We start from the raw sequence: 27,464 nt of genomic DNA, 5'->3' as shown, positions 1-27,464 counted from the left end.
TCACCACTGGCTCTGATCTCAGATTTGATCAAAGATTTTGATGTAATTACACATTTAGGTGAAAGTGTATTACATCCTTTTTGTATCATAAAGATGGTGTATTAATTGACTGAACAAAAATGAAATTGAGAGACATGTCCTATATTGGTAATTTGCAGTTCCCTACAGAAAGTCCTGATTACAAGAACTCCTGTCATCAATTGTGATTTTTGTCTCAATTACAATAAAATGCAGATCCATCTTGCTGAGGAGCATAATACCATATTGGAGATTCCATGTTTCAAGTCAAAGCTTGCTCACTGCCTTGTGCATTCCACACTAGCCAGTGAATTCTAGGTGCCGGAACCACCATAGCTGAACTTCCCTTGTTAAGATCGAAGAAAGTCCTAACCGTTCATCAATTTGGCATGACATTAAGCTTGTAATGTTTGACAGTATGCATAAGCAATTGGGCATTTTACCATTTCACTAGAAAGTATCCTCCGAATCGGTAAATCCCATGCGCATATGCTAGTCCTTGATTCAGCGAGGACCCACATCACCATCACGCTCATCACACAGTATGCAACATGTCATGGGCTGAACGTCTCTGAATCAACAGCTACGGCTTTGGAATATGAATCTGCCCTGATTTTTCTCTATCGCCCGTGTAAGTGCATGCTGACTTGTTCCCGAAGAGAAAGCAAATCCCAAATATTGATGCACATATAGGCAAGCTTAATTATGCTTCAAACAAAAATCAACATATTGTGCAGGTGCTCTCAGGTTCATGCCTGTACCCAGAGGAATTGAAATCAGTAAGCTGATAGATAAAAAATTTGAAATACAAACTTCAAGATAAGTTGCAGCAGTGTGCAAGTTAACAAAGTAAAAACTAACCACATGACAGACAGGTCAGGAAACTCTTCCTGGGTGCATGTGTACTATTTGCCACTAATTAACGGGAAGGGCGCATCTTTTCGCTTCTTGTTCATGAATCTTCCAGATTATCTTTCATCCTTCCCTTCAGGTTGGCCTGCAAAGATTTGCATGTGAGCTTGAGGAGAGCTAACAATAAACAGATATTAGAGTTTTTACCTAGTAATTTAGAAAGTTCATATAAAAATACAACAGGAGAAATTAAGGAGCATATGCTTTCAGAGTACCAATTTGAGCTTCAAATCTGATATTGCACGCTGCTTCTGATATGCAAAAAACTTCAATGACTGATGAACACCCCGAAGTGAAAGGGAAGAAGAAGCCAAGAGAAAGAAACAAAGGAATCAGAAACACAGACATTGATAACTAAAAATTTTCCAAGAAATCAAGTGCTTTACTTACTCCAAATCTCTGCATTTCAAGAGATCTTTTCAACGCTTCTCTTTTGGTATGAAGATTCTCAGTGATCAACTTCGAAGGCCGTCCATAATTTTTTCCACGATAAATAATAATAGCATGACCTTCTTTCAGCTTGTCTATTGAAACCAGAATTCCACCACTCTCTGCCTCAAGCAGTTGTGCAGTAAAAAGAATCTGTGAGAACGCTCGCTGCATTGAAATCACCTTCACAACTTCCCTATGCTTCCAGTGCTGATGCACGCCTTCTATTACACCATCAAAGACCCCACGCCTGCCTGAGGCCAATTTGAAAAGAAATGCATGAGTAGACAGAAAGGAAACTAGAAGACAGTGGCATTAAGTCCGTAAAAGCAGTTGGGATTATTTGTTGTAATTAGACAACCAAATAACTTATATAGGATAACATGAGACTATAAGCACATAAGATAATACATGGATTGCATGGCAGGAGACAATAAGTACATGAGACAGTACATGGATAACATGGCCGAGGACAATAAGTTAGTTGTCAAGGCTTGAACGATGTCATTTATGGTAGTTGAAATTTATGCATCAGAGTTTCTTCTTCTGCAAGATGGCGTTGGGAATATGGAACATACCCGGCACCATATCCATTTTTCAGCTTTCCTGTGTGCCTACAGTAGCCTGTAATGGGTGGTTATTCTGTTTTGTCCTTTCCTTTGTAGCTAGTATTTAACCTAGTAGGATTTAAAGATTTGCTATGCTGAAATCTACATTAAACAAGAAGTTTATCCAATTATCCTACATTTTCTCATTATTGCTTAGCTACTATATTCTTCTTCTTACTCTCCCGCTGAACGTCACTCTTTCTCATTCTACCATTCTCCTTCACATTCCTTCCCACCTAAGTCAGGGCTCAAGAGTGAATGAGTTAAGAACCCAACAATCTGGTAGCATAGCAGACCGAAAACCGCAACAAATTAACTTCCACCTGTAAGCTGGTGAAAGCATGGGTAAGACTGCCACTTTTCCTATCCCTCTGCACGTCCCTCTTTCTCATTCCACACATTCTCCTTTACATTCCATTCCAACTAAGTTAGGGGCTCAAGAGTGAATGAGTCAAGAATCCGATATTGGTCCAAAAAAAATAATAGTTTTTATGTCACAGGTCTGACTTCGCATAGGACTACGCCAAGGATGGGCCAAGCCAGTTGTTTCTGGCTCGAGTTGTCCCTCAAGATGGACTAAGACAAGCCATGCCCATGCCCAAGACCTCAGCCAAGTCATGGTAGGGCCAAGACAACCCACCAATTTGAGTTGTGTTGAGGATTGCGCTGATGTACAACAAACTAGAGTTACTTTTCATATTTTATAATTAAAAATATCCTAGATACCATACCTAAAGTTCCCAGTTATAATGCAAAGATTTGATTGAATAACACAATCAGATATTAAGAAATCCTCAAACCATTTTATTAAATAATTGAATGATAATTTTAAAGAAGATTAGAAAAACTAAGAAATACTAATACTAAATAGAACTATTGCTCTTAACAAAAGTAGAAAAACAACACAAGTAAACTGAAAAACATAAAAAAAAGCTTGAATAATATTTTTCTTGAAATACAACTTAAATAATATTATTCAAGGTCCATTTAATAGTGCAGTCATATACTTAGATGGTCTTGGATCGTAAGCAGTGAAAATAAAAATTACTAAAGACAACTCACAAAAAAAAAGGTTTTATAATGAAAACCAAAGTAAGCTTTATCTTACCCAGAACTAAGCTACTATTCATCTTCAGTCCTATTTCCCGTAAGCATTCCCTCTCCTCCTCTGTCAGTGTTTCTTGGTCTGCATCCCTCTCGGAAGGTTCCCAAGCAGAATTCAACTTACTTAACTCTTTCTCTGATTTCTCCATCTTGATTGTAAGCTGCAAAATCCCATAGGATCATGCTCACAAACAGCAGTATGAAATAAAATTACAATAGGTAAGCTTACAATAAAGACTTTTCATACTCACAATGAAAAGTTTTTGTTCTTCTTTCCTCAGTTCCCTCTCTAATTTTTCTTTTTCAGCTGCTAACTGTTGTTCAAATTCCACATTTCCTTTTCCCAGGTCCCCAAACTTGGTTTGCATATCTTGAAATTCTGACAAAGTTCCAGCATTGCTAGTACTTACCACTGGCTCATCAGCAACCTCAAGAGCTTCCACTGCATTTAGTCGAGCACCTTCTTCAAAAAGTTGGCGTCCTCCAAGTGCCCTTTCTCTCTCCAATACCAAATCTGCAACTCCACAAGGTAGAAAGTCCTTGCCTCTGAACAATATTAACAAAAACTTGTTGCGTAGTATCAGAACTCCTCCTGTGAGTTCCTGCATTAACTAACATCAATACCAGTAATTTATTAGGAGAGATTCCATATGCATGGCAAGTGTATACACCCACGATAAGCACATAGATAAGCATGCCCAGACTTTGTGGCAGGTAATGAATCCATGGAAATCAGCGAACCACACTTTAAGTATAATCCTCAAAGATTTAGCACAAGTAAATTGGCTGATATCAGTATGCTGTCACAGCTGCTAGCCTACGGAATAAAAATGCCCTTGATGCTGAAATTATTATATATATCAGTTAATAACAGTAGAGTCATCAGATAACTTTTTTGCATGCAACATTTACTGGTAGCAGCACATGAAAGAAATCCAATGATTGAACACATATGAAGTTTGCAAATAGAATGAACTAGGTCAATGCTGAGCCTTTAGGTATGCATACAAACCTGCAGATCATGGATATGCACACCAAGAGCTTAAGATAACTTGCCTTTAGCTCGTTTGCCATTTCCTCATTGTTGGTATTTGGAATGCCCCACTTTATAGCAATCTTTGCAATTAGACTTTTTTCCCATAATTTCAATATAGCAGCAGCTAAACCTTGAAGTCTTCTGTTCCTCCCTTTAGAAAATACAGAAAAAAATATTGAGTTGAAGACTTGAAATGCAATTTGAATGCAGAAAAGCAAAAGCCACTCCAGTTTTTCTTCCTTTTGTAAATGAAAATTAATACTGAAGAAAAGATAAGTAAATGAAGAAGTATACGAGGACAACAAAAAGGAGAGTCGGAGAGGAAAAGCAATCTAGAAAATCTAGATAGCAGGTATGAAGCAGAGATGATGATCCACCCAATAATATATACAGCTAAACCCTCTTAATACTTCAGAAATTTTCACTCACTTAGATTTTAAAATTCTTAACTCTGTTTAGATATTTCTGGCTATCATCATTTATGCTTGTTCAACTCAAATGACTGAGCACACAATTGTTCTTTAAAATGTGACTGAAGCTTGCCTTTTTTGTGATGCAGCAGATTTTCTTTCCATGCTGTTCATTCTACTCTATTTTTCCACATACCATCTTATAAATACACAAATCAGCATATAAACATATTAAGTAAGTTGTAGTTTCCAGAAACCAGACTGAAATAGAAGCTTATAGGAAGCAAGGCAATACCAAGTACAAAATGAAAAGGTAAAGGATGAGCTAGCTTTCTCAAGTACGTCAGTTCATAATCTGTCAGCTTTGCCCTAGTACGTGGCAGGCAACGCCTTAATGGAGGTGCAAATCCAGGAACCACTTCCGGAAGCAAGTCTGCATCTACTGGCAATGGCTTTCGCATCCACCAGTCAATATAACGAGGTCCCAACCCCTCCAATAATCTATCAGTTTCCCTTTCATAGAGTGAGCCATTAACTGGCTGGTTAGTCTCATTTTCTCCAGTGAAGTCCACAGATGGCATAGAGTCATCATTCACATCCTCTGTGGAAATAATTTCATCAAAGGTAGTTGGATAGAAATTCCCTTGAGAAAATTTTAATTTACTACTCGGAGAAAAATGACTGAGTTTCAATGAGGAACCACCAGGAAAACATGAGTGCCTGTCCTTGGACGTTTTTGAGGTCAACTGATAGTTGCTTCCTCTGTAAATAACAAGAGCATCTTTCCTGCTCCAGACAACCAAGCCTCCAGTCTTCATCTACTAATGAGAAAAAAAAAATTAGGCACGAAACATCAGAAATTCCGTAAAAATAAGGCTAAAAAATGCAGAGACAAAATGCAGAGATAAACACATGTAAATGAAGGAAAAAACTAATGATCCATGTAACAACAAAGCAATAATCCATGTAAGAACTTTAAGCAAGTAGAATTGCTATTAGCAGTAGTAGAAGAAATTCTTGGTCCAAGCAATAACAAAAATCAAAAGAACTGAAATCATAATAGACCCATGCACCTAAAGTATACTTCATTGTTAAGTTACAAACACATATAATACAAGCACTGCATTCGGTTCAGCTCTGATTCAATTTCTAGTCGATTGGTTCTTCTAATTCTCACATTAGTCTTAACTTGCATGATTAGAATATATTTGTTATATTTGAATTACCGTCACCTCCTTTTTTAATTTCTTGAAAGAGGAAATCCCGGCTTAAAAGTTAAAAATTAAATTTCTACCATCAAAAGATTTATAGTGGTAACGTTGACACAATGAAATTATATTATAATTAGGTATACTAAAGATTAATAACAAAATTAGAACAAACGATCTGGAATTGAATGGTTATTAAACCAAATGCAGCCAAAGCTCTTTCTTGGTCTTCCTGCCCTGTTATACTAGCATTTTGCTGCAATAAAAAAACAACTTTTGCCTATATTTCCAGAAGTTATATGTACGTTCAAGAATAATAACTGCAGGAAAATAAAAAGAGCTACTAAAAAAACTCTAAGCAGATTTCTTGTCTGGGAATTCAATTAAAAGATCAACTTAACCAGAAAAAAAAAAAAAAAATTATAAGCAGATTTGTTGTCGGCTAATCAACTAAAAGATCAAGCTAACCAGCCAAACCTCGATAATTTCTCGAGCTCTATCCATATTTCGACATAAAGGAAGATCAAATTTCACCATAGCTAGCTCATTCCTCCTCCATATCAACATAATCTCATCAACAACACCTTGAGTCACCCCCGCTTTCTTCACCTTCACCCACTTCCTCAGTCTCGCAGCATCATCTCTCAATCTCTCAAGCAAATCTTTATCAAGAACCAACTCAGCAGCAGTCACCACTTTCTCCTTCTTCAGCCTCCTAAACACCACCCTGTCATCCTCCCTAGACCATGGCATTCTACCGCCAAAATCGTCCTTCTCATCAGCACCCTCAATCTGCCTCAAACAATCGCCAAATTCAAATTCCTCGCGATTCCCTTCCTCGGTCTCCTCGACATCTCGACTTTCTTTAAGTTTCTCGACGTTTTGAATTATTTTCTTCATTGCCTTCTTGCCTCTGACGCCGCTCTCTTTACCAGTCAAAGCCCGGTCAGATTTTTCTTGGTCTTTAACGGTGCTTGAACGATTCTTGTCCCCCGATTTTCTGAGGTGTAGTACTTCATTGGGTTGGAGAAGAAGAGGACCCTTCATCCACGGGGCAGTCGGCATCTTGATGGCTCCATCGGGGCGGGAAATGGGGTCCGCTGAGACGAGGTGTTTGTTGAGATTGAAGGATGAAGTTTCTTCTGGGTTTCTTGTGGGGTTTTGGTCTCTGTTCATGGAGAGAGTAATCAGACAGGAAGAAGATTGGAAGGAGGTTGAAGAAGGGTAAGGAGAGAGGAAGAGAGAAGCAAGCATGAGTGGCAATTGAGAGCAAGAAGATTCAACTGAGTTACTCTAATTCAGATGGTTACCACCCTGACTTCTGATGCAGTATCAGGAAGGAAAAGATAAGACGGGCACTCTCTGGTTTTTGTGGGGTATTTCATGGATTTGCAAAATACATCCACAGAGATTTAAAATGAATAAATTAATATGAACTTCATATAATTTCTAATAATGCTTTGAAATCCTTAACAGAAATAGAAAATGGTAATCGACACAAAAAAATTGATTTAAGAGTTATAAAATTCTCTTACCTGTAAAACTATGGCTGAAAATAATTTATAATTCATGAATTAAAATAATAATTTACTCAATAAAATCATATTCTTCATCTAAAGTTATAATCCATACAACAAATGATTACATAATACCATTTTGCTTGAAATAAAACTTGACAGTAAGTTAGTTTATGAAAATATATTGTAATAAATTAGATGGAATCAGTATATAAGATCCAAAAAGAACCGTCCAACCAGAATATATGCAGCAGCCCTTATAGATTAACAGAGATTTGGACTCCACAGTGTCCCACAATGTATAATGAGTTCATAGAAACTTAAGAGGAGATGAAAAGGCACCTTTTTTTACAATCAAAAAGTAAAAATTTTTCTGATCATGGATGATAGTAATTTTTCTGATCATGGATGATAGAAAAACAAACAATCCGACAAGATTTACATGCTAACATTCAAAGGTCCAACTGAAAATGGAAGCCTATCCACCAAATCATTGTCAAGGCAGGTGCAAGTGCATCACTTCGTCTTCCCACATGCATCATCCAGAGGATCGCGAAGGGTTCCGAGCATCCAATCCATCCATATAGTGTAATGGCCATAATTGTGCCGGTATGTTGTGTGATGAATTGTATGGTAGCCGGCACCCATTACAGGCCACAGGTTGGCATGGATGCAATCATGAATGTTTGCTGTCCATATGGCCTCAATAAACAAGAGTGCTAGATGTGTGGTAAAATGAATCGGCACAATGAAGAGAGCAAATACATGCGGGACTGCCTGTAAAATCCCATCCAGCGGATGAAATGCCAAACCTAACAGAAATACACATTTTTAATTATCAATTCATCTGGTAAGGCAATCACAATAGAAATTCATAAATGGAAATTCCTATAAAATTGAAAAGAAATACATTGATGACTACATCTATGTCCTTTCTCAAGCACAGTACTGTTTACAGACCAAGTACACAACCAATGGAAAAAAAATGAAGCATCCCAAGGATGCCATCAGAGAGAGAAAAAGAGGTAATTGACTGGCCTTCCCTATCAAAACCAGACGGATCAAAATCTAATCTGAATTACAAGGGTGATCTTGGATCCAAATTCAATAATATAAATAAATATATATTAATGAAAATGAAAGTTTAAACTCCCTACTTGTGACTGCTATGTTCTAGGAAAATCTACATGTATGGTTTGTAAGCAATTGGAGATCACTGATACATATGCTTATTTAAGGTCTATTACAAAATCAAATGAAGCCAACGATCGATAGAACCTCATCCATTGTTACACACTTTTATTGTCTAAAACTGATTCAAACAAGAGATAAACATCTGATATCATAGCTAGCAAGAGTTATTTTTTTCATTAAAACCAGCCAATGAAGCATATATCTCAAATGATGCCTCAAATTAACAGCAAAAGAGTCTGCGGAAAATAGCGAAAGTAACAAAAGTACTTAAGCCCACACCATGTCTGTATCCCATAACATAATATTTTCTTCAACAACGTGTTTAGCAAAAAGGTAAAGTTCCTACTTACTTGGCTTTGACGAGGAACAGCTTTTCCATTCTAAGATTAAGTTGGAACCAAATACAAACCTAAGTTCGCTTAACCTTACTATTTGATTAGCATTACTTGGATCACTCCTTGAACATGAATACTTATCCTTTGACCATACGTTGCATTTGATCCAAACCTATTTTATTCTTATTCACTTTCTAAAATTCAATTATTTGATATATAAAAATTAGTCATGATTTATATAGTCAATGTATAATCAAATCAACCTCATTTGCATCTTCAGTTCCACAATAATAGATTTGTACTAACTCTTGCTAAGAAATGTATCATAAAACCACCAACCTTGAATTGCATAGAATTAATTTAGAACTAGTATGTTAATTTCATTCAAATTTCTGTCTCATTTGTGTTATATTCTCATTACTATATTATGAAATTGAAATTTGAACCAAACTCAATGATGAAGTATAGCTTCTCAAAGAAATACAGGCACCATAAGAATAACTTTCATGCACAAGTCATCTTGTTAACAAATTCCACGAAATTTTTAACCAGATTGCCAAGATAAGGAAACCGAGGTGTGTATAATCAGAACTTACCAGCAAATGGGGAGAGAGTGTTCTGCTTGTTATAGATGTGATGGGTTGCATGAAGATATTTGTACAAAGGTTTAATGTCATGCAGCTCTCTGTGCATCCAGTAGATCCCAAACTCAACAAGTACAAGATAAATAGATAAATACACCAGGTATGCAAGCCAACCGACTTCACTTATTCTAGAGTAACATCTCGTCCAGCCATTTTCAATCATGTATTCTGAAACAGATGGAAGAGCACAGTACCATGGCATAGCCTTCATAGCAACATATATTTGCAGGAGCATAGCTCTTGTTGAAGGTATAGCATCTGCAGCAAGAAAAATCAGTAATCAGAAAATGCTCATGGTCCAGGCCCAGGTATATGGTGAATCTATGGTGCCTTTGAGGCCCCAGAAATCCACCTCCAATATTTAATGTTGTGTAGTTATCTGGTAACATGATTTAGTAATTTACTAATATTGCCTAGCAACACTTGATATGTGTATAGCGATTTTGTCAAATATTACACAATTTTATAGATTACTACATAAGGGATTGACTAATATATTAATTTTTTATCACATGGGTTGCACCCCCTTGGTGCCATAGCTTTTTTATATGGTTATACTTTTTATTTCAAAAAATATATTAATTTTTTATTAAAAATAATTATTAGATAGCAGGGGAAAATATCCTCCTAAGCCAATAAAAAGAAGAAAAAGGAAAAAACCACATAAAAATCAAAACATCCCATCCTCCCTCCGCAAATTAGCCAAAACAGCCATGAGCTTTGGTCCACAAAGATGTAAAGAAAATCAATATGTCTCATGGGAAAGATAGAGAGAAGTAACAATTCTTGAAAAGTCTAGCATTTTTTTCCAACCACAACACCCAAGAACCAGCAAAGACAGCTCCTCCAGTCCACCCTACCTACATTCTTCACTTGGAGATATTTAATTACTATACTAAAGTAAACATTAGTAGTAGTTATTTAGGAGTTAGGATATAGTGCCTTGGAGACACAATTGACACACTAATGTAAATGACATTCATCAAGATATGATGTAATACTATGCACTGTCATCACACCCAGTCAGCTCCTTTGTCGAAATATACAGAAGTCCATGAAGAAAGCTACGGAGAAAGGAAAAATAGAAGATGCACCAGCATTTTGCTTTAATTTCTGAATCAATCTTGTAAAGAAATTCAATTTTGTCCTTTGCCTGATTATTGTCAATTAGAAATTTACTTAAAAAACTAAATGTATTGAAATCTTCTTAATTTTTCCCATTGTCTTAATATGGAGCCTATACTAAAAGATAAAGATCATATTAGACTTGAAAGTATCTAGGAATTGGAAATATACATACATAAAAATTCCAGTAGACAGGGACAAAGGTTATTGTCATACCTCAATTTTATCTAACCTAGTAATAATAATAATAATAATAATAATAATAATAATAATAATAATAATAATAGAAATTTAGTAGTGTAGTAATTGGAAAATTAACAAAATCGAGATTACCATGGTTGTAGGATTGTTATCATTAGTATTATTATCTTTCATTCTACTTTCTAATTTTAATTTTAATTTATTTTTACCTTTATTTGTATTTTAAATTTGAGAAAAACATCATTATGAACATGTCAAGATGTGTAAAAGGATCTGAATTCTGTTTTATTGAAATCCTCATGTATGAGAATGAATGACAATTTCACAAGACCACTATCATTTGAGCTTAAGTTGATTGTTGCGTGATTCTGGTATCATGAATGTATGGAACAATTATAGCTTAATTTAATTTTATAGAGTGAAGTATGTTTAGGTTAAACGGAAAACAAAGGAGGAAAGACTGATAATCATAGTAGAATAACCATGAGCTAGATGTGGTGTTTTATGGTTTAGGCAGCTGCTTTGAATTGTAAAAGGACCTCCCCTGCAATTTTTTTTATATTCTGATTTTCTCTTTGATGCTTCAGAGTTCATTTCAGAATTTCAAATCCATCATGCCTATTTGAAACTTATTTCCAAGTCCTGGTTATACCACCTAAGGATCTTCTGAATGTATGTTAGACTCGCAAATGTCTGACTGTTCTTTAAACTGTTTGTGTTTGATGAATAAGCATTAAAGTTGTTTTAGCCTTTATCTTGTTTTTCAAATACAGTTATACTTCCTCCATAGGTATTTTAAATTTGGTTCCAAACCTTGATATCTTTCCGGTTTTATTTCTTTCTTCGAGCATGGTTGTGATCCTATTTAGAGTGTATTAAGTTCTTTAGACGCAAAGCTATGTTCTCTCTTTGAAGTATGAACGTTTTGAATCTTTCTTCTAATCTTTTTAGGGCTCTAAATTGACTTTGGTTTCATAAATCAGATCTGACCTTTCAATTTTTTTGCTATCCATTTCTCTTGATTTTTCACATGGGATACAACGAATCTTTGGGTCTCTTTTCATATTTCTGCTTTAATCTTCTTATCTAGATGCTGTTTAGTGTTGCTTAAACCAGAAAATTGATGTGCTACTTGCCGTTTGGGGAAGATGGAAGAAATAAGAAAACAGAGACTGTTTTAGGCTTCTATTGTTAATGACTGTTTTGTCGTTCTTTAAACAGAAAATTGGTAATTTACTGGCCATTTTAAGGGAAACAAAAAAATGACTAAGAAAGCCAGGACTGTTTTGGGCATTTAAGAGTGCTGGTAGGTAAAAATACTTAAAGGCTTAAATAAGGCTTAATATGTAACATAGCTTTCAATAAATCTCTTTTTTTCTAATAGTACTATTTTAGGTGTGGTTTCCTATTCTTCAAATTTAGATGTTTCTTTAGTTTTAGTTTATTTATTTTATTTCATTTATAAATGTTTTCTTAGCCATTTCTAAAGCCTATGCACTAGATCGGTGCCTTACCCATTCCCAACTAGTTCTGTTTTCTGGGCTTGGTTTCTCTTTATTAGACTGGTACAAGTTTTGGCTGCCTAATCCTACCTTAAATGGATTACTGATGACTCCTTTTGCATTCTGTGCAAATGATTATTTTTGCGGAATTTTGCCCCCACGTCATGATTGTGACAGCCATGCGTTCTCTCCTCTTCCTTTTTTTCCCCCTGAGCAACAACAAGCCTAATCGGAACAACCACACACTCCTACTCTTAGGAAGTAGTAAAATACCCAAAGATTCATGCAAACAAGCAAGTGCTAAGGTCATATCCCTGTAACTGCCTTTATCAGATAAAAGAAACCTATATGTGGGGGGCAAACTGCTACTTTCAAATATCCATGGATCATCTATAAACAAGCAGCTTCTAAAGTTCAGCAGAAAAAGAATTTTGAAGCAAGCACATAGCCCCTTAACGAGTAAAAATCTTTAATACATTTACCAGAGAAAAAGCAAAAAGATGGAACAAGATGCAGAAATTCCTAGAAATAGAAACAGTTATCATATATTTGGAACAACTAAACACGACTAAGAGGTATCCATTGAAGTGTTTCTAATTCATTTGAAAACATATAGTTCATTCAAACACAAAATGAAAATTCAACTCCAAATGTATTCTGAGTGAAATTTAGACAATACATTTCAAATTCTGTAAATTGTGATGGAAATGAAACGTATTATTCCAGTTTTATTTGAAATCCAAATTGATTTCTATTTAAGATGCATTAATTCAATTCTATTCAGAATTCATTTGAAGTAGAAGTTTCATCCTCTGGTGGTTTAACTAAGTAAAGATTTTCATATACTGTTTGAAAAATATTGTTTCAAGCAAGCCTTAAATAACAAAAAAAAAACATTGTGGTGGTTAACCATCCAAATCAAACTACTTCACAATTTTAACTTCTTTTCTTTTTTCTAAATTTAAATCCAAAGAGTTGGATCTTGGCAAACTTTTGTACTCAAGATCCTAAAAGGAATAAGAAAAGGACAAAGTCCATTTACACCTCTGATCTTTGGCCTATCTTGGGCACTGAAAATAACAGATGAATTTATTTCTGCCTTCCATTTTGTTAAAACTTTCCAGATACAAGTCTCCACTCATCTAAGACAACTGATTACATTAGACCATATTACAACGCAAATTTTCCTGCATTTAGTTAAATGCAAAAGCCAAATTTGAAATTTCAAGATTCTCTTTCTGTTTCTCTCACATTTCGACTTCAGCCATACAAAAACAAAAAAATCAAACGAAACAGAAGTCCACTTAAGCCAAACAAGAGAGGTGAAATATCATTTATTTAAAATCCAAAGAAGTCTATAAATAAAAAATGAAATGTAGAATTCATTAGCAAATAGCAAAATAAGGGAAGAAAACTTCTGGGTCATGAATTCCTAAGCCATCAGAGTTAACAAATGATATCCACAAATTGAAGACTGAAAATTTGACAAAAGAAGAATTGAATTTTGGTAGGAAAACACATATGATGCTTAAAATGCAGAGGTAAAAAAATTAAAAAAGGAATCAAATGTTACTAAATCAACAATAAATTAATAGAGGTTTCCCAAGGAGAAAAATAAAAATCAGAACTTCAAAAGAGAGGAATCTAACATGAAATAAAACGAATCCATAAAGAAACCACATTCAAAAGCTATACCCAAAAAAAAAAAAAAAACAGAACGTCATCTCGTCCAGTCATTTACTGAAATCTGATCCAAATACTGTTAACAGCAAATCCAACATCAAATTGCGTTAAGAATCAGATTAAGCCAAACACACGTGAAACACTCATGAACAAGTTTAGAAGTACAGACTCAGATTGGAGATCAAACCCTCTCATGACAAACATGCAATTCCAAAATAAGTCAAACAGTCGGGAAGATAATCATGTAAGAGTAAAAGAAAAGAACGATAACAACAAGAGAATGATCAAATCCCACACATTAAACAGAAACGTTCCTAAATCAGCAACGAATATCGGAAAACGAAAAATAGAGAATAGACGCAGGCAATCATCAAAGACCCTCCGATTCAAACTTAATATCAAACCGAAAACTCCTATCACATCAAACTCAAAACTCCACCACAAAGGAGACCAGATTCCAAAACGACCAAAAAAAAAAATTAAGAAACGTTGACATAGGCGGATTCGAGTATTACCTTTAGGGAGATAAACGTTGCGCTTCAAGTAATAGATGTAGAAGCACCATAGAAAACCAGAGACGAAGTAGAGAAGAGTGCCAGCGAGATAGTTTCGGAGCCATGTCTGGAAAAAGTGCGGCAATGGTTCCCACAGTCGCGACGGCAGGAGCCAACCGAGCACAATGCGGTTGTACAAAGACGTCTCCTCCACAAAAAGCTGCAGATAATCTGCCGCCTCCATTGGCCCCTCAGATTCCTCGTATCACCAGTATAGAGAAACACCTCAACTGGATGCTCCACCACAGATTAACAAAAACAAAAAAACACAAGAAGAAGACGCAGCAGTAAATAAAAAGGGCGAGAGAAGCAGCGCGGCGGTGCGCCGGCGGTCTATGGAGGCGTTGATGACGTGTGCAAGGCGTCTCTTTCTTGTAGATCTCGTTTATTTTAATTATATACGAAAACCAGCGTGGACTTGTGAAATAAAGAATCTGTACGCATATCATTCACGGTGATACTTGGCTATCATGTGTCCGCATGGGCCCACCACCCGACTTGAATAAATTATTTTTTAAAAAAATATATATATATATATATGTAAATTCTTCCTTAAATATTAATTATTTGGTACATAATTAAATTAAATTTATTTGTACCTTTAATTTTGTAATCACATATTACATTCTTATTAATAAAAAATAAAATTAAAAAAATTCATATAACCAATTGGGTCGGATTAAATTACAAAATATAAATATTTATATAAATCGTACATTTTGTTATCAGTTTGTAAAAAATCGTTAAATATAAATATATTAGATATTGTGTGACTCGATATATTTTTTTACTAACGTATATAAAAAAAAAATTCATTCTAAACGAATAAGATAAGATATTAAGGATTAAATTAAATATTATTTTTATTTTAAAAAAATAGTGTAATAATATTTTTTTTTATGTAATTATACAAAAAGATAGTGTGAAAATTACAACAAAAATAATAAATTTAAAAGACATGAAAATAATGCTAAATAAGGGGATATTATATATATATATATATATATTATTTTTTTTATAGTAGATAACTCGAAATTTTGACAAACAAGATAATATAATTAATAGCTTCAATCTTATTTTATTTATAAATGTTTATATAGTGTATGTAACACTCGGAAAATTGGGAAATTTTCATTCAATAAAGCTTAATCAAATAGATACGTACACGACAACATGAATAAGATTATTAGCCGTCATACACTCGAGATAATTTGGTTGGCAAATAAACTATATTACCACGTCTTTCATTCATAGTAATAACGAGTATAACGACAATGGCACGTCAGTAGTGATTGACAGTAATTCAATAAATTTTAGTAACTAATTTATAGTACGCTATAATTAATACACGAAATGAAAATTAAGATATAGAACAAATTGATTTTTTGAAGTTCAACATGCACTTATTAAATATCTAATATATGATGAAGGACTTTTTAAACAACAGTAATATATTTCTATACACAAAAAAAAAAAAAAATGTATAAGAATACATTTTTGTCGATCAATCTCGATGAGATAATCCGTTGTAATGGGCTATGGGGTAGGTCAGCATGACTGAATTTCATATATTTATATAGTCTCTTAAAATTTATATCTATATATACAATCTCAATGCAAAAGATGACTTGTAACATAAAATTGAATGGAGGAGGTCGTATAAATTCTCAACATATACGTAATTGCAAAAAGCCTAATATCCACATATATCACATATATGTCCTCCAACGGTTACCGACAAACCTTTGCGTTACAGGTGGGTGACAAAGAAATCTAAATCCCGTACTTCAAATATCACAGTGTTTCTGTGTTTTTTAAATATTAAATTATTTTATAAATATAATAAATTTATAAATTCACGGTCACAATGTCTTGGAGTCATCATTGGTGGTGACATAATTTGAAACTCCCCCCTGTCACATTAATATTACCCCTCACGTACGGACAGTTCAGGGCCCGTTTGGTTATTTATAATTATATATACATAATAAAAAAAACATCTTTTGGTGTGGGGTCCTGCTGTCTATGAAATCAAACGTACACACACACACACACACATATATATATATATGTATATAGATATGATGTATGTGTGTACATATATATATATATATATGATGTATACTTTGAGAAACTAATTATTAAATTGTCACTTAGCTTTAAATAAATATTTTGAAATTTATTATAAAATAATAAACATCATAATGACTAATATTTTTTATATATGAAAAGTAAATCATAATTTATACATTCAATGTATATATATATATATATATGCTAACTAATAATTATATTATATTAAAAAAGATAGGTTTATTTAATTTAAATTTTTAACGTCAATATCTATATATTTTTAATGTAAATTATGGTTGTTACATGATTAAATCAATTTCGTGCACATTTTTTAATTTTATGATTATAAATTATAGAAATATATATCTAATTTAAATTAAAAATAAGATTAATTTGGGATAAATATTATTCTTTTGAAAAAAATTATATTTTATTTATATTAAAATTTAAACAACATGTAGAGTACCGGTATATATATATATATATATATATTATATTGTATAATATTTATTTGCTTCCATAAAATAATTTGATTTCATATTTATTTGTGTGGATGTTTTGGGAAGTGACTACTGGTAGTCCCCATTTCTGAATTTGCTGTTCAAATTATAGAGATGTGTAAATATATGTCTGTCTATATATATATATATATATAACAAATAAATTATTATAACCATCTCTGTATATTATATGTTAGGGTTATATTTTTTTAAATTGTATTTTTAAAGGGTTATAATTCTCACATGATTCTATCTATTTAAATTTAATTATCTTAAAATTCAACACGTTTATCACGAAGGGAAATCGTTGTATCGAATTTTTTGCTAACGAAGTTTTTTCCTTTTCGCTCGGGTTTTACTATTTATAACGACGTCGACTAAGTTTCTGAATATCTTTTGAGTTAATTTTATTGAAATTTTCTGTCTTCGAACTTGATTGTATGTTCTTATTCTAACTATTTAAATTTAGCTGGTAAAAGATTGTTCTCTTAAAATTCTAATAAGTTTATCACGAGGAGAATCGTTGTATCGAATTTCTTGCCAACGAGGCTTTTTTCTCTCTGCTCGGGTTTTACTAACTATAACGAACGTCGACTAAGCTTTGAGTATTTTTTGAGATAATTTTATTAAAATTTTCTGTCTTAGAACTTGTATTCTTTAGTTATGTTTTTTTTTTTTTTTCATTGTATTCAAAAAAAAAAAATTACAATAAAATTTAGCAGCAGTCTAAGAAACCAATTTATTTTGATTCCAAAATAAACCAAATAATTTAATTTTGTTCAATATATGTATATGTATATGTATATGTATATATATGTAGATATACATGCATACAAAAATCTCATGGATCAAAACCGATAACCAAAGGAGCCACCCTTAACAATGGTTCTAATGAATTAGGTAAAAATTTTCTAGCAAACAAGAAACAAATTGATGAAGAAACCCCATTATAATCACAGGTAGACCCATGTCGGATCTGATTCAAAAACTCATCGGTAATATCACCCCATCCAAATGTTCTAGGATGAGAACCTCCTCTGGACCAATCAACCCACGCAAGGCTCCTATTTGAATTCATTTCCGGCCACTTCATACTCACCATTGTTGGAATATAGTGTTCATCTATGTAGCAAGGTGGCTGGCAATGCTCGGAAAAGATCGAGTAGAATTTGGTGTCAGAGACAATTTCTAGTGCTAGCTCGCGTTTTACTTGGAACCACTGTGACCCTTTTCGCCAGTTGGTGATGTTTATTTGAGGTGACATTTTGGGATTGTACCGGCCTCGGCCGGGTTTTCGTGGGTCGTCAAATGAGCCTACGAAGCTCAAGTTGGAGCTCATGAGGTAGTTGTAGATGGTGGTGAAGTTGAATAATGGAATGCAGGATTCGGAGAGGAGGACGAATCTTTGGTTGGAGAAATCTAAGAGGGCATTTGCCAGCAGACGTCGCTCGGCATCAACCATTGATGAGGTTCCCCAGTGCACAGGCTGCATTATGTGCTCCGAGAGAGAAATTAAATGGAATAAATGAGCGAAACGAAGATGAAGATTAATAGATGGTTATAGCTGCCTATATATATGTCATGTATTTTGTGTACTTGCATTCCAGTTTGATTAAATAGAAGTTTGATGTTCTTTGTCAATATATCCTTTCAAGTAAATAATTTGCATCGATGATAATTTTTGATCTTCATTTTAGACCCAATAGTTATATGGATTTGAAGAAGGAGATTACCTGGCTAGGGATTCCTCTGTTGTAGAATACAGAAGTTTCAGGCAGGGTTTCTTGGTAAGAGGGATGTGAGTGAATGTAAATGGAGTAAAAACCTTGATGGCCTTCAAAGAGTTTCTCCCACAGAGGGGCCAAGGGAAGTGGACCCTTTGTCAAGAACATGAAAGCTACTTTACCCACGTAAGTATTAACCTCGTCATGATGATTATGATCAGAAGAAGAGAATTCTTGAATGCTTATTCTCGGCACCATTGATGCTCTCAAGAACAACTGTTGGTCACTCATGTTGTGCATGAGGGAATTGTGTTCTTTCCATGAAACACTAGTGTGATTTGATGTTTCGTTTCTCGAAAACGACAGAACTTGTAATGCTGGATTGGAAATCAATGAAGGAGGAGGAGGAAGTTTTGGAGATGATAATGGTGGTGGAGTGAGGTGGAAGGAGTTTTTCAGAGTTGAAAAGAAGGGTCTGAAGCAGAAACAAGTTATGATTCCTACTGATAAACCAATGAGAAAGAAAAGCAGATGGAAGAAATTTCTGAAGTGTAGGAACCAATTGAAGGTCTTGGAAATGTATTGAGTTTGGAGCTTCTCAGTTACCATCTTCTTGTTCAGAGAGGAAGACAGAGATGAGATGATGGACGACTCTGTGAACGGTTTTTATTTAATGTCCATATGCCAGTAAAAATTTGAAGAACAGTCAATAACTTCATATTGCAATTACTTACGAAATTAAATATATACATACACACACACACATATATATATATATATATATGTATGTATGCATGGTGCAGCATGTTCTCCACTTTCCTTGACTTGGCTAATTACTTGGGCATCCTTAATTATTGCTCAAGAGTTCAGCAGGCATATTTGACTATTGCAAATCCAATGACAACCAAGTTAAACTTGGAAAACACATTACTATATATATATATATATGTGTGTGTGTATATTTAATTTAATAAATAATATATTTTTTTAAAAGATTATGAATTCGACTGGGACTGTATTTTTATTTATTTAAAAATTATTTATGTTGTAATATAATTATTATATATTAATAAAAAAAGATTAGTCTCCTAATTATATATTAATAAGATATTGAAGTCCACTAATCTACTTTGTAAAGCTGTACTTAACAGAGTCAACCCTCCTAGTTGAATGTGAAAGCAGATGAACGATGACACGCTCGCTTCCTTCATAATCTATGAATTATTCTTTTGGTAAATTTAGTCTGAAATTGTACCGTTCAAGTAACGATTCATATACGCACATATATATATATATATATTTAAATGGAGCAGTGTCCTTCGTGTAATAAGACTGAGAGAGAAAAGAACGAGACATGTAAAACATATACATACAAAAAATAAGACTACCAAGTTTGAGCAAGTGTTCTTCCTTGCAAGCTCTGACTGGTTGAAATCAAAACCTTGCCTGCTCTTCTCTTTGCTTCTTCTACTCTCTCTGTGCATCTTGAAATGTTCATGGACGACCAAGCTTTCTTCCTTCTTCCTCACTTACTACCCTCCATCTCTACCAGAAGTCATTACCATCCTATGTTTTTTTTTTTTTAACAGCTTATGTGACTTTAACAGGTGTATGATTCGTCAAAATGGAAAATAAAAAAAGTTTAACCTTCTGTTAACGCCATCAACCCGCATGGGATAGACACGGTAGCTACCGAAAATCATAGCATCCTTCAAGATAAAATCTATTCAAGCTTCATTTTGTACGAGTATTCAGTTACAAGTCAAGAGATGGCAATCACAGACATCCACACTGGTTTGTAGGAATTTCAACAAACAGATTGTATGATCCTTGAATCATGCTTTAATGGTAAGGAAAAGGAAAACTTGCAGGCCAGCCCCAATTTATACTTCAAGTACTCATTGCGTGACTCAAGTATTCTAATTCTCACAAGCATCATCTTAGTTCTAAGAGGAATCACATAAAGCTTGGAGTTCAGCAAGCAGAGATGTGGGTTTGCTTTGACCCCCCTCCTAGTTTGTTAATGATCACCTGAACACATCTTCCTCCTCTGCCATACAAATTCTTGTCTTTTGTTTTCGGAAAAAATAATCCAAGCCCATCATCTGCCTCCAGTGGTTGTCTCTGTTGCGAGAAAATTCTGTAAAAGTTTTCTTACCTTCTCTTGATTTTGCCTAAGATCTCTTTCCCTCCATTTAATCAAACAAACAATCACCAAAAACAAAAGGAGAAAATAGAGAAGGAAAGCAAACACCAAAGGCAAATAAATCCATGACTGGGCACCCACTTCAGCCATTCATCTTCGCATTCTCTTCCTTGCATTTCTTGTTCTTGCTTTTGTGATTCCACAACTCAGCTGACGAAGATGGATCTGAAACAAAAACAAGCCCAAAATAAAGTTAGCGGATCTTAAGGTAGAATTTGGAACTGATTGGAAATATCAAAATCAAAAGCAAAAGCAAATGGAAACCAAGGGAAAACTGTAACCTGAATGAGAAACATCATGTTTGCTCTCGTCTTTTCTCTTCCATCCTTATCACAAACACCAAAAAGTCTCCATCTCTCCTCTCGATTTCTTTTTCTCTACCTCTCCCTCTCTGGAATTTTCTCCAAGCTTCTATATCTGCTTTGCTCTCTTTTCACCCACCACCCAGACTATTAAATAACATCTTATCCCTCTACCTCTGTCACTGCTGTTTATTGCCCCCTGCAACCTGTCACCGAAATGAATAGAAAAAAGAATCCACTCAAATCATCTTCTCTTCTTTGAAAACTTGATCTGCATCTCCACTCACACTTAAGCACCTTTCTCTCTTACACAGTCTTTCTGAAATTGGATTTCCATTCGCACTTTTTCTGACCCCACAAATTCTAATTAAATGCAGCAAAGAAAAATTCTTGCAAAACATTGGATTTTTGCAAGAACCAAAGCAAAAAAATTCTGAAGCTCTTGGGCAATGTGGCATTTAAAACCCCATTCCTAGCACTTCTAAAGTTAACATCAATGATAACTAACCGTACAACATAGATTTATAGTCACCACGTAAAGGGACAATCTGTCCAAGGAATCCAATTTATATAGCTGATCACCATGGAGAACAATTTCCCATCAAAGGAATAAGATCTCTTTAATATGTAGATGTATATGGCAGATCATTATGCTGCTACATTTCCCATATGGTTCTGCAATAACTCTTTTTCTTTCTTTTTCCTGCAAGAAGAGTAAAAATTGTTAGCACTCTCAAGAAACTCAATCAAACAAATCTAAATCAAATTTAAGCCCTATGTCCAAATGCAAATTCTGTGAATATTCCAACAAATTACTTGACTTTTTTTTTTTGTTTTGAAATAACCAACAAATTACTTGAATTTTTTTTTTTTTTTGAAATAACCAACAAATTACTTGACTTAACATGAAATCACGTAACAAAATAAGTGTAAAGAAACTTACTTATCATATGATTTGATTAGTGACATTGGCCTCTCATATCCTTCTTCCTTTTTCTTGGGTTTTGATTGACTTGCCTGCCTTGATTCAGGTTTCCATGAGGCTTTAGCAAGTGATTCACCCAACAATTCAGCAATGCCTGTTGCCATAGCCTCTGCCTTCTCTGCATATGGAAAACTTTCAGACCTGAATTGATGAGACAACCAGAGATACATAGACAAAACTTGATGCCTGCTCTCAAGATCCAAGAGTTCTGAATCATTTGTAGCAGATCCTTTAGGCATGCCCATGGCAATATTGACAGGCACTTTTTGACTGTAAGCTGAAGCAAACCTAAGAAGATGATACATTGCTTTTGGATCTCTAATGTTCACAGGAGCAAAACAAAAATTGAACCGATCTTCCAGAGATAATCCTTGGACCTTCTCCAACATATTTGCTACCTTCTTTATATGGTCATGGCGACACAGGAAGTATGATCCATCCAGACGGCAATTTTCCCCAAACTTGTCAAGCAACTTGGAAAAAGTAACACTGGAGAGTTGCCCAGCAAATAACTCAACTTGTTCAAAGAAAGGAAACAGACCCACTTTCTTAACTTCTTCAAAAGGCTGTTGCAAACACTCAATTAGATAATTCAAATCTTCTAGGTGTAAAGTCGTAGTAAGTCCATCTGGATAACGACTTCCTCGACGCCCAGCTCTTCCAGCAATCTGTTTCACCTGTGATGCTGGAACTGGTACAACCTTGTCACCATTGTACTTTGAAAGGCTATAGAAGACAATTCTTCTAATGTTAAGATTTAAACCCATCCCAACAGCATCACTTGCAACTAGCACATCAAATTCATTATCTTGATCATTAAATAAATTAGCTTGCTGTCTACGTGTCTCAGGCGGCAATGCACCATAAATAACACAGCAGCGGTGTTTGGTGTGCTTCTCAATTGCCATTTTCACCTCAAATATCTCTCTCCTAGAAAATGCAACCACACAGTCTCCAGACCGAACATTTTGAAGATTTCCCAACAGCGTTTTGGCTTCAACCACTAATGGTTTGAACCTGTCATAATGATTTTCATGCAATTCATCCCCTGTTTCTAAACAAATCTTTCGAACAACATCTAGCACACTTGGATCTCCACATAAATGTATTTCATCAGCTTTCAGTCCAAGCAATGCCCGTGTCCAGGCATAACCTCTGCAAGGGTCAGCCATCATCTGGATTTCATCAATCACAGCTACATCATACAATTCGTCAGTTGACACCATTTCCACAGTACAAGCTACATGTTTTGAGAATGGAACATATTTCTTTTCCTGTCCCGTATGAAGACTACAGTAAACACCAAGTGCATTCACCTTGTCAAAAACTTCCATAGCCAAAAGCCTTAGTGGACTGCAATAAATGCCCTTCTGTGCTTCCATAAATCGCTGCAATGCGTTGTAAGTTTTACCACTATTTGTAGGACCACAATGATAAACAATCTTACGCTTCATTGCTCGAGCAAAAGGAAACCATGTGTGTGGTTTTGTAAGGTCAGCTGATTCAATCATACTCCTAAACCGTTTAATCTCATCAGGAAAGTGTTCAATACAAAATTCGACAAATATAGGAAATATAAACTTAACTGCCGCATCAGATGGACCAAGAGATAACAAGTATTCTGCAACTTCAGCAGAACACTTCTTAATGAAGAAGTTACGAAACTTGTGAGCAGCAGTAGGAAAAAATGACATGCCAATATAAACTGCAAGAGCTTGATTAGCAGCCCAACCCGAATTCGCAAAGCAGCCAAAAACTTCCTGTAGTGCCTCAATTTCAGAACGCTTAAGCTTTGCATGCTTTTCAGAACTGCAGAGTTCCCGATACAATTCCACGGGATCAAAGAACTGCTCACGCAAATTACTAGCACCCATATTTTCATTTCTACGTTCTGATTCTGGAACAACTGGATAACAACTAGAATTACAAAAATCATCAGTCGCTGCACTTTCCACAACATCCAAGTTGCCGTTTCCTTCAATACCCCCCACCTTGGATTGGCATTCCCTACTACCATCAGCATTAGCCCCGTTCTCAATTATTGACGAAGGCGAACTCATTGTAACCAAGTTAGATTCAGCAAATTCAGAATTTTTTAAAGGAACTTCTCGTCGGAACAGGTCAACCAAGGTCGTTGAAAATTGACGCCAACGCACGTCATAAATGGGACTATCTCGAGATTTCTCCAATACCAAGTTTTCATTTTGTCTCAAAGAATGGAAATACCTATTAGAAGATAAAGCTCTAAGCCTAAAAACACCGTCTTTCGATGCATAGATTCTAAACAGAGACGCTGCCGGTCCTCTTGCCATTGAACACAAACTCGGATAGAATTAAGATAAAAACCGTATCCTTCCCTACGAAAAACGAAAAAGATCCCTCTTTTCTTCTATGGGAAAGGAAATTAAACACCTCTAATCTCCGATGGCTGTAGCAAAAATAATCATCCAGAAAATTTAGGGCAAAGAAAAAAAAATCCCGAGTCAAAAGCAACTAAATATAGATGAAAGTTTTTTACTGGGTTGCGTAGAGCATACCTGAATTAAATTAGAGAGAAATTTATAAGTGAGGAAGGAGAGAGAGAGAGAGAGAGGAAAACGAAGTAAAGGTGGTGCTGATTCTGCTGTAGGTTTAAGACGCGCAAAACCCTAACCATGGCGGCTCAGCAACCAGAGTTGATCGGAAAATCGGTTCGGTTCGGTTCGGTTCGGTTCACTCCTAAGTTGGTCTTTTAGTTGTCTTTTTTTTTTTCTTTAATAAGGTTTTAAACCTGTTCTTAAGTAATTTATTTTAATTTTATATAGTGATGAGTTTCTAATTTTAATTTTATGTAAATATAATAAGTATAATATTTTGAAATTGTATATGCTTTTATTTATCTAATTTACTTTATTATTTTTTAAAATATTTTTAAAATTTTATTTCAGTGATTTATTCAATACCCAAAAAAATTAAACTATGAAAAATAAAAGAAAAATTGAGAGGTAATTAGTGCTTAATAAGGTAATTAAAGTGAAGTTTAATAAAAGCATTATTCAATTTAGTTTTGTCCTTCATAAATGTGAGAAGACAATAAGAACTTAAGAAGCCAAAAGAATAGGAAGTAGGAAGATATATATATATATATATAGGTTTGAACTTGTCAAAACTCCCAAAACCATTATATAACTTCCATGTGTCAAGTAACCAAACCCTTCAAGAAACTATAAATATAGACAACACAAAAATTCAAATCATCAAACTCCCAAGTCTCAAGATTGTGTTCTACAAGTTAATCTCATTGCAAGAGAAAGAAAAATGGCTGACAACTCTTCATCCCACAAGATGAACTTCCAAGCTGGTGAAGCCAAGGGCCAAGCTCAGGTTATCTACTCCTTAAAACTATTCCCTTACCTATGCATGTGTGTGTTTCTGCCAACATATATATATATATATATATATATGTTTGTACACCTATATAGTTGGCAGGTTGATGAGACTGGGGATGTGGGTTTTTGCAGGAAAAGGCAGGTAACTTGATGGATAGGGCTGGCAATGCTGCTCAATCTGCAAGGGAGTCCATTCAAGAGGTTGATTGATTTCCTTAAACTTACTTGATCATTGATCTTCAAATGTTAGTTAATGGCTAATCTGGGTTGTTTGCAGGCTGGTCAGCAGATGAAAGCTAAAGCACAGGGAGCTGCAGATGCTATCAAGGATGCAACTGGCATGAACAAGAACTAATTTCCATTTTTATACTTAATCTAGTTTTGTTATTGTTAATTAGATTGTGTTTTGTGGTGGGCATTTGCTTAATGCTCCTTTCTCACTATTAAAAGTGAAGTTCTTTTAAATTAATGTAAGTTCTTTCTCGTAATAGAAAAAAATGTAACTAAATCGATAAAATTTAATAATATTTTTAGGGTTTTTTTTTTCAAATTTTCTACGATTAGTTTTGATTTCATTGAAACTTCGACAAGTTTCGTTACTATAACATTAACTCTACCATACTTAACCTACAAGAATGTCCAAACAACAAAAATTAACCTCTAATAAAAAATCTAATATCTTCGGACACAAGAAAAAATAGAAATAAAATTAAACTTATCTTTCTTCGATTCGACCCTCAATTTATATCTTATAACTTCTACTATTTTGTTTATGCACTTTATAAAACTACACCAACTAACTTGTTTTCGTGAAAATTTACTTTTACCCCAAAAATAGTAACGTAAGTTTTTAACTATTATTAAAAGAATATTCATATAATAATTAATATTACTATGGTTTAACCTTATTAATATTTAATAATTATAAATTTTACGTTATTAATATAATTTTTAGTTATTGACCGAAATCAGTGTCACATATTTTTACATAATTATTACTTTTATATATTTTATGAATATACAAAGTCAAATCTATTTAATAAGGCTTATTAGATTTCGAGACATGTACAAATTTATAATTAATGTATAAATAGGAGGAATTATTTATATCTTGAGGTTTTATTTACAAAAATAATTTAATTGGGACGAAGAGTAATTTTTTCTCGTAAATATTTATAATTTTTCAACCCTATTTTTTTTTTTTATAAAAATACTTTAACCTTTTTTTAATACTATAATTTTTATTTTTAAAAGTGAAGTGATGATTCAAATAAAAAAATAAAACTAGCATTATCTTTTTTGTTAATGAAATTAGTAATTTATAAAATTTTTTGAAGTACTTGTTCAATATAAACAAAAAATTGGAATTGTACAACACACTTTCTAAATATTTATTTTTTAAAAAAAAATTATATTTACTAGAATTTTGTGGCTTTATTCAGACGAATTGATTGTATAAGAGAATTCACGTGAGTAAAACATGTTAGTTTATGATATAGGTGCTACAGAACTTCAACGATAAAATAGATCTGGATATCGACTGATATGATGACGTCCTGAATTTCAAGATGTTATTAATAGTGGTGAAGCTCTTGTACTAATTTCTTTACGCAACAATTATTTGTCTAAATTATCGTGAAATTATCAAATTCATTCAAGATTTTATACGAGACTTTATTATGGTTATCAAAAAGAATTTTCTTAAATTTTTTGAGAACTCATTGGTATAATGTCGATATTTATTTATATATGAGAGATTAAGTTTCGTGGTCACTTAATATGCGTTTGAGCGTTAGGAGATTAGCACGAGTTGATGTTGTCTCTTT

The 27,464-nt window shown here is 34.1% G+C and overlaps 5 protein-coding genes across 9 annotated transcripts; 1 reads left to right on the top strand and 4 right to left on the bottom strand.

Moving 5' to 3' along the window:
- Nucleotides 1-120: 120 nt before the first annotated feature.
- CRS1 (maize chloroplast splicing factor-like protein) lies at nt 121-7,186 on the bottom strand. Of its 4 annotated transcripts, XM_088210606.1 has the most exons (10): nt 6,203-7,178; nt 5,221-5,335; nt 4,813-5,118; nt 4,128-4,258; nt 3,323-3,682; nt 3,076-3,232; nt 1,321-1,613; nt 1,146-1,205; nt 880-1,015; nt 121-773 (listed from the first exon to the last, which is right to left on the bottom strand). In XM_088210606.1, exons 1-9 carry the CDS (start codon nt 6,977-6,979, stop codon nt 971-973), a joined length of 2,244 nt encoding a protein of 747 aa, XP_088066732.1. In that variant the 5' UTR covers nt 6,980-7,178; the 3' UTR covers nt 121-773; nt 880-970. The 4 variants fall into 4 exon arrangements, with proteins under 4 accessions (XP_088066732.1, XP_088066730.1, XP_088066731.1 ...); XM_088210604.1 differs by having other exon boundaries at nt 4,813-5,335; XM_088210605.1 differs by having other exon boundaries at nt 3,323-3,673; nt 4,813-5,335; nt 6,203-7,176.
- A 281-nt stretch (nt 7,187-7,467) lies between these two features.
- On the bottom strand, nt 7,468-14,913 carry LOC110807494 (delta(7)-sterol-C5(6)-desaturase-like). The gene is made up of 3 exons (XM_022032634.2): nt 14,442-14,913; nt 9,368-9,673; nt 7,468-8,054 (listed from the first exon to the last, which is right to left on the bottom strand). Exons 1-3 carry the CDS (start codon nt 14,662-14,664, stop codon nt 7,759-7,761), a joined length of 825 nt encoding a protein of 274 aa, XP_021888326.1. The 5' UTR covers nt 14,665-14,913; the 3' UTR covers nt 7,468-7,758.
- A 2,876-nt stretch (nt 14,914-17,789) lies between these two features.
- Nucleotides 17,790-19,572, bottom strand: LOC110807489 (Core-2/I-branching beta-1,6-N-acetylglucosaminyltransferase family protein). The gene is made up of 2 exons (XM_022032629.2): nt 18,787-19,572; nt 17,790-18,539 (listed from the first exon to the last, which is right to left on the bottom strand). Exons 1-2 carry the CDS (start codon nt 19,384-19,386, stop codon nt 17,895-17,897), a joined length of 1,245 nt encoding a protein of 414 aa, XP_021888321.2. The 5' UTR covers nt 19,387-19,572; the 3' UTR covers nt 17,790-17,894.
- Nucleotides 19,573-20,484: 912 nt separating this feature from the next.
- LOC110807512 (ATP-dependent RNA helicase) lies at nt 20,485-24,903 on the bottom strand. 2 transcript variants are annotated; one of them, XM_088210603.1, is made up of 4 exons: nt 24,808-24,903; nt 22,229-24,698; nt 21,265-21,988; nt 20,485-21,148 (listed from the first exon to the last, which is right to left on the bottom strand). In XM_088210603.1, exons 2-3 carry the CDS (start codon nt 24,580-24,582, stop codon nt 21,934-21,936), a joined length of 2,409 nt encoding a protein of 802 aa, XP_088066729.1. In that variant the 5' UTR covers nt 24,583-24,698; nt 24,808-24,903; the 3' UTR covers nt 20,485-21,148; nt 21,265-21,933. The 2 variants fall into 2 exon arrangements, with proteins under 2 accessions (XP_088066729.1, XP_088066728.1); XM_088210602.1 differs by having other exon boundaries at nt 22,229-24,898.
- A 616-nt stretch (nt 24,904-25,519) lies between these two features.
- Nucleotides 25,520-26,188, top strand: LOC148269046 (uncharacterized). The gene is made up of 3 exons (XM_088221489.1): nt 25,520-25,633; nt 25,771-25,839; nt 25,916-26,188. The coding sequence occupies exons 1-3, from the start codon at nt 25,568-25,570 to the stop codon at nt 25,991-25,993; spliced, it is 213 nt and encodes a 70-aa protein (XP_088077615.1). The 5' UTR covers nt 25,520-25,567; the 3' UTR covers nt 25,994-26,188.
- The last annotated feature ends 1,276 nt before the right edge of the window (nt 26,189-27,464 follow it).

The sequence above is a fragment of the Carica papaya genome, chromosome 1, assembly GCF_054855325.1.
Source record: "Carica papaya isolate Zhongbai chromosome 1, ASM5485532v1, whole genome shotgun sequence".
NCBI classification, from domain to species: domain Eukaryota; kingdom Viridiplantae; phylum Streptophyta; class Magnoliopsida; order Brassicales; family Caricaceae; genus Carica; species Carica papaya.
This window is presented reverse-complemented; position numbering and strand designations above follow the sequence as displayed.

Bases quoted from the DNA above. Each gene is read 5' to 3' on its own strand.
- LOC110807512 (XM_088210603.1), bottom strand. From the start codon at position 24,582: ATGGCAAGAGGACCGGCAGCGTCTCTGTTTAGAATCTATGCATCGAAA. The intron at 21,989-22,228 runs GTAAGTTTCTTT...CTCTTCTTGCAG, and splicing joins CTAATCAAATCATATGATAA to GAAAAAGAAAGAAAAAGAGT.
- LOC110807494 (XM_022032634.2), bottom strand. From the start codon at position 14,664: ATGGAGGCGGCAGATTATCTGCAGCTTTTTGTGGAGGAGACGTCTTTG. The intron at 9,674-14,441 runs GTAATACTCGAA...TTCTTGCTGCAG, and splicing joins CAACGTTTATCTCCCTAAAG to ATGCTATACCTTCAACAAGA. The intron at 8,055-9,367 runs GTAAGTTCTGAT...TATTTCTGTTAG, and splicing joins CACTCTCTCCCCATTTGCTG to GTTTGGCATTTCATCCGCTG.
- LOC110807489 (XM_022032629.2), bottom strand. From the start codon at position 19,386: ATGGTAACTGAGAAGCTCCAAACTCAATACATTTCCAAGACCTTCAAT. The intron at 18,540-18,786 runs GTAATCTCCTTC...CACATAATGCAG, and splicing joins ACAGAGGAATCCCTAGCCAG to CCTGTGCACTGGGGAACCTC.
- LOC148269046 (XM_088221489.1), top strand. From the start codon at position 25,568: ATGGCTGACAACTCTTCATCCCACAAGATGAACTTCCAAGCTGGTGAA. The intron at 25,634-25,770 runs GTTATCTACTCC...GGGTTTTTGCAG, and splicing joins AAGCCAAGGGCCAAGCTCAG to GAAAAGGCAGGTAACTTGAT. The intron at 25,840-25,915 runs GTTGATTGATTT...GGTTGTTTGCAG, and splicing joins CAAGGGAGTCCATTCAAGAG to GCTGGTCAGCAGATGAAAGC.
- CRS1 (XM_088210604.1), bottom strand. From the start codon at position 6,979: ATGCTTGCTTCTCTCTTCCTCTCTCCTTACCCTTCTTCAACCTCCTTC. The intron at 5,336-6,202 runs GTTTGGCTGGTT...TCTCATTAGTAG, and splicing joins GAGCTCGAGAAATTATCGAG to ATGAAGACTGGAGGCTTGGT. The intron at 1,206-1,320 runs GTAAGTAAAGCA...GGTGTTCATCAG, and splicing joins TTGAAATGCAGAGATTTGGA to TCATTGAAGTTTTTTGCATA.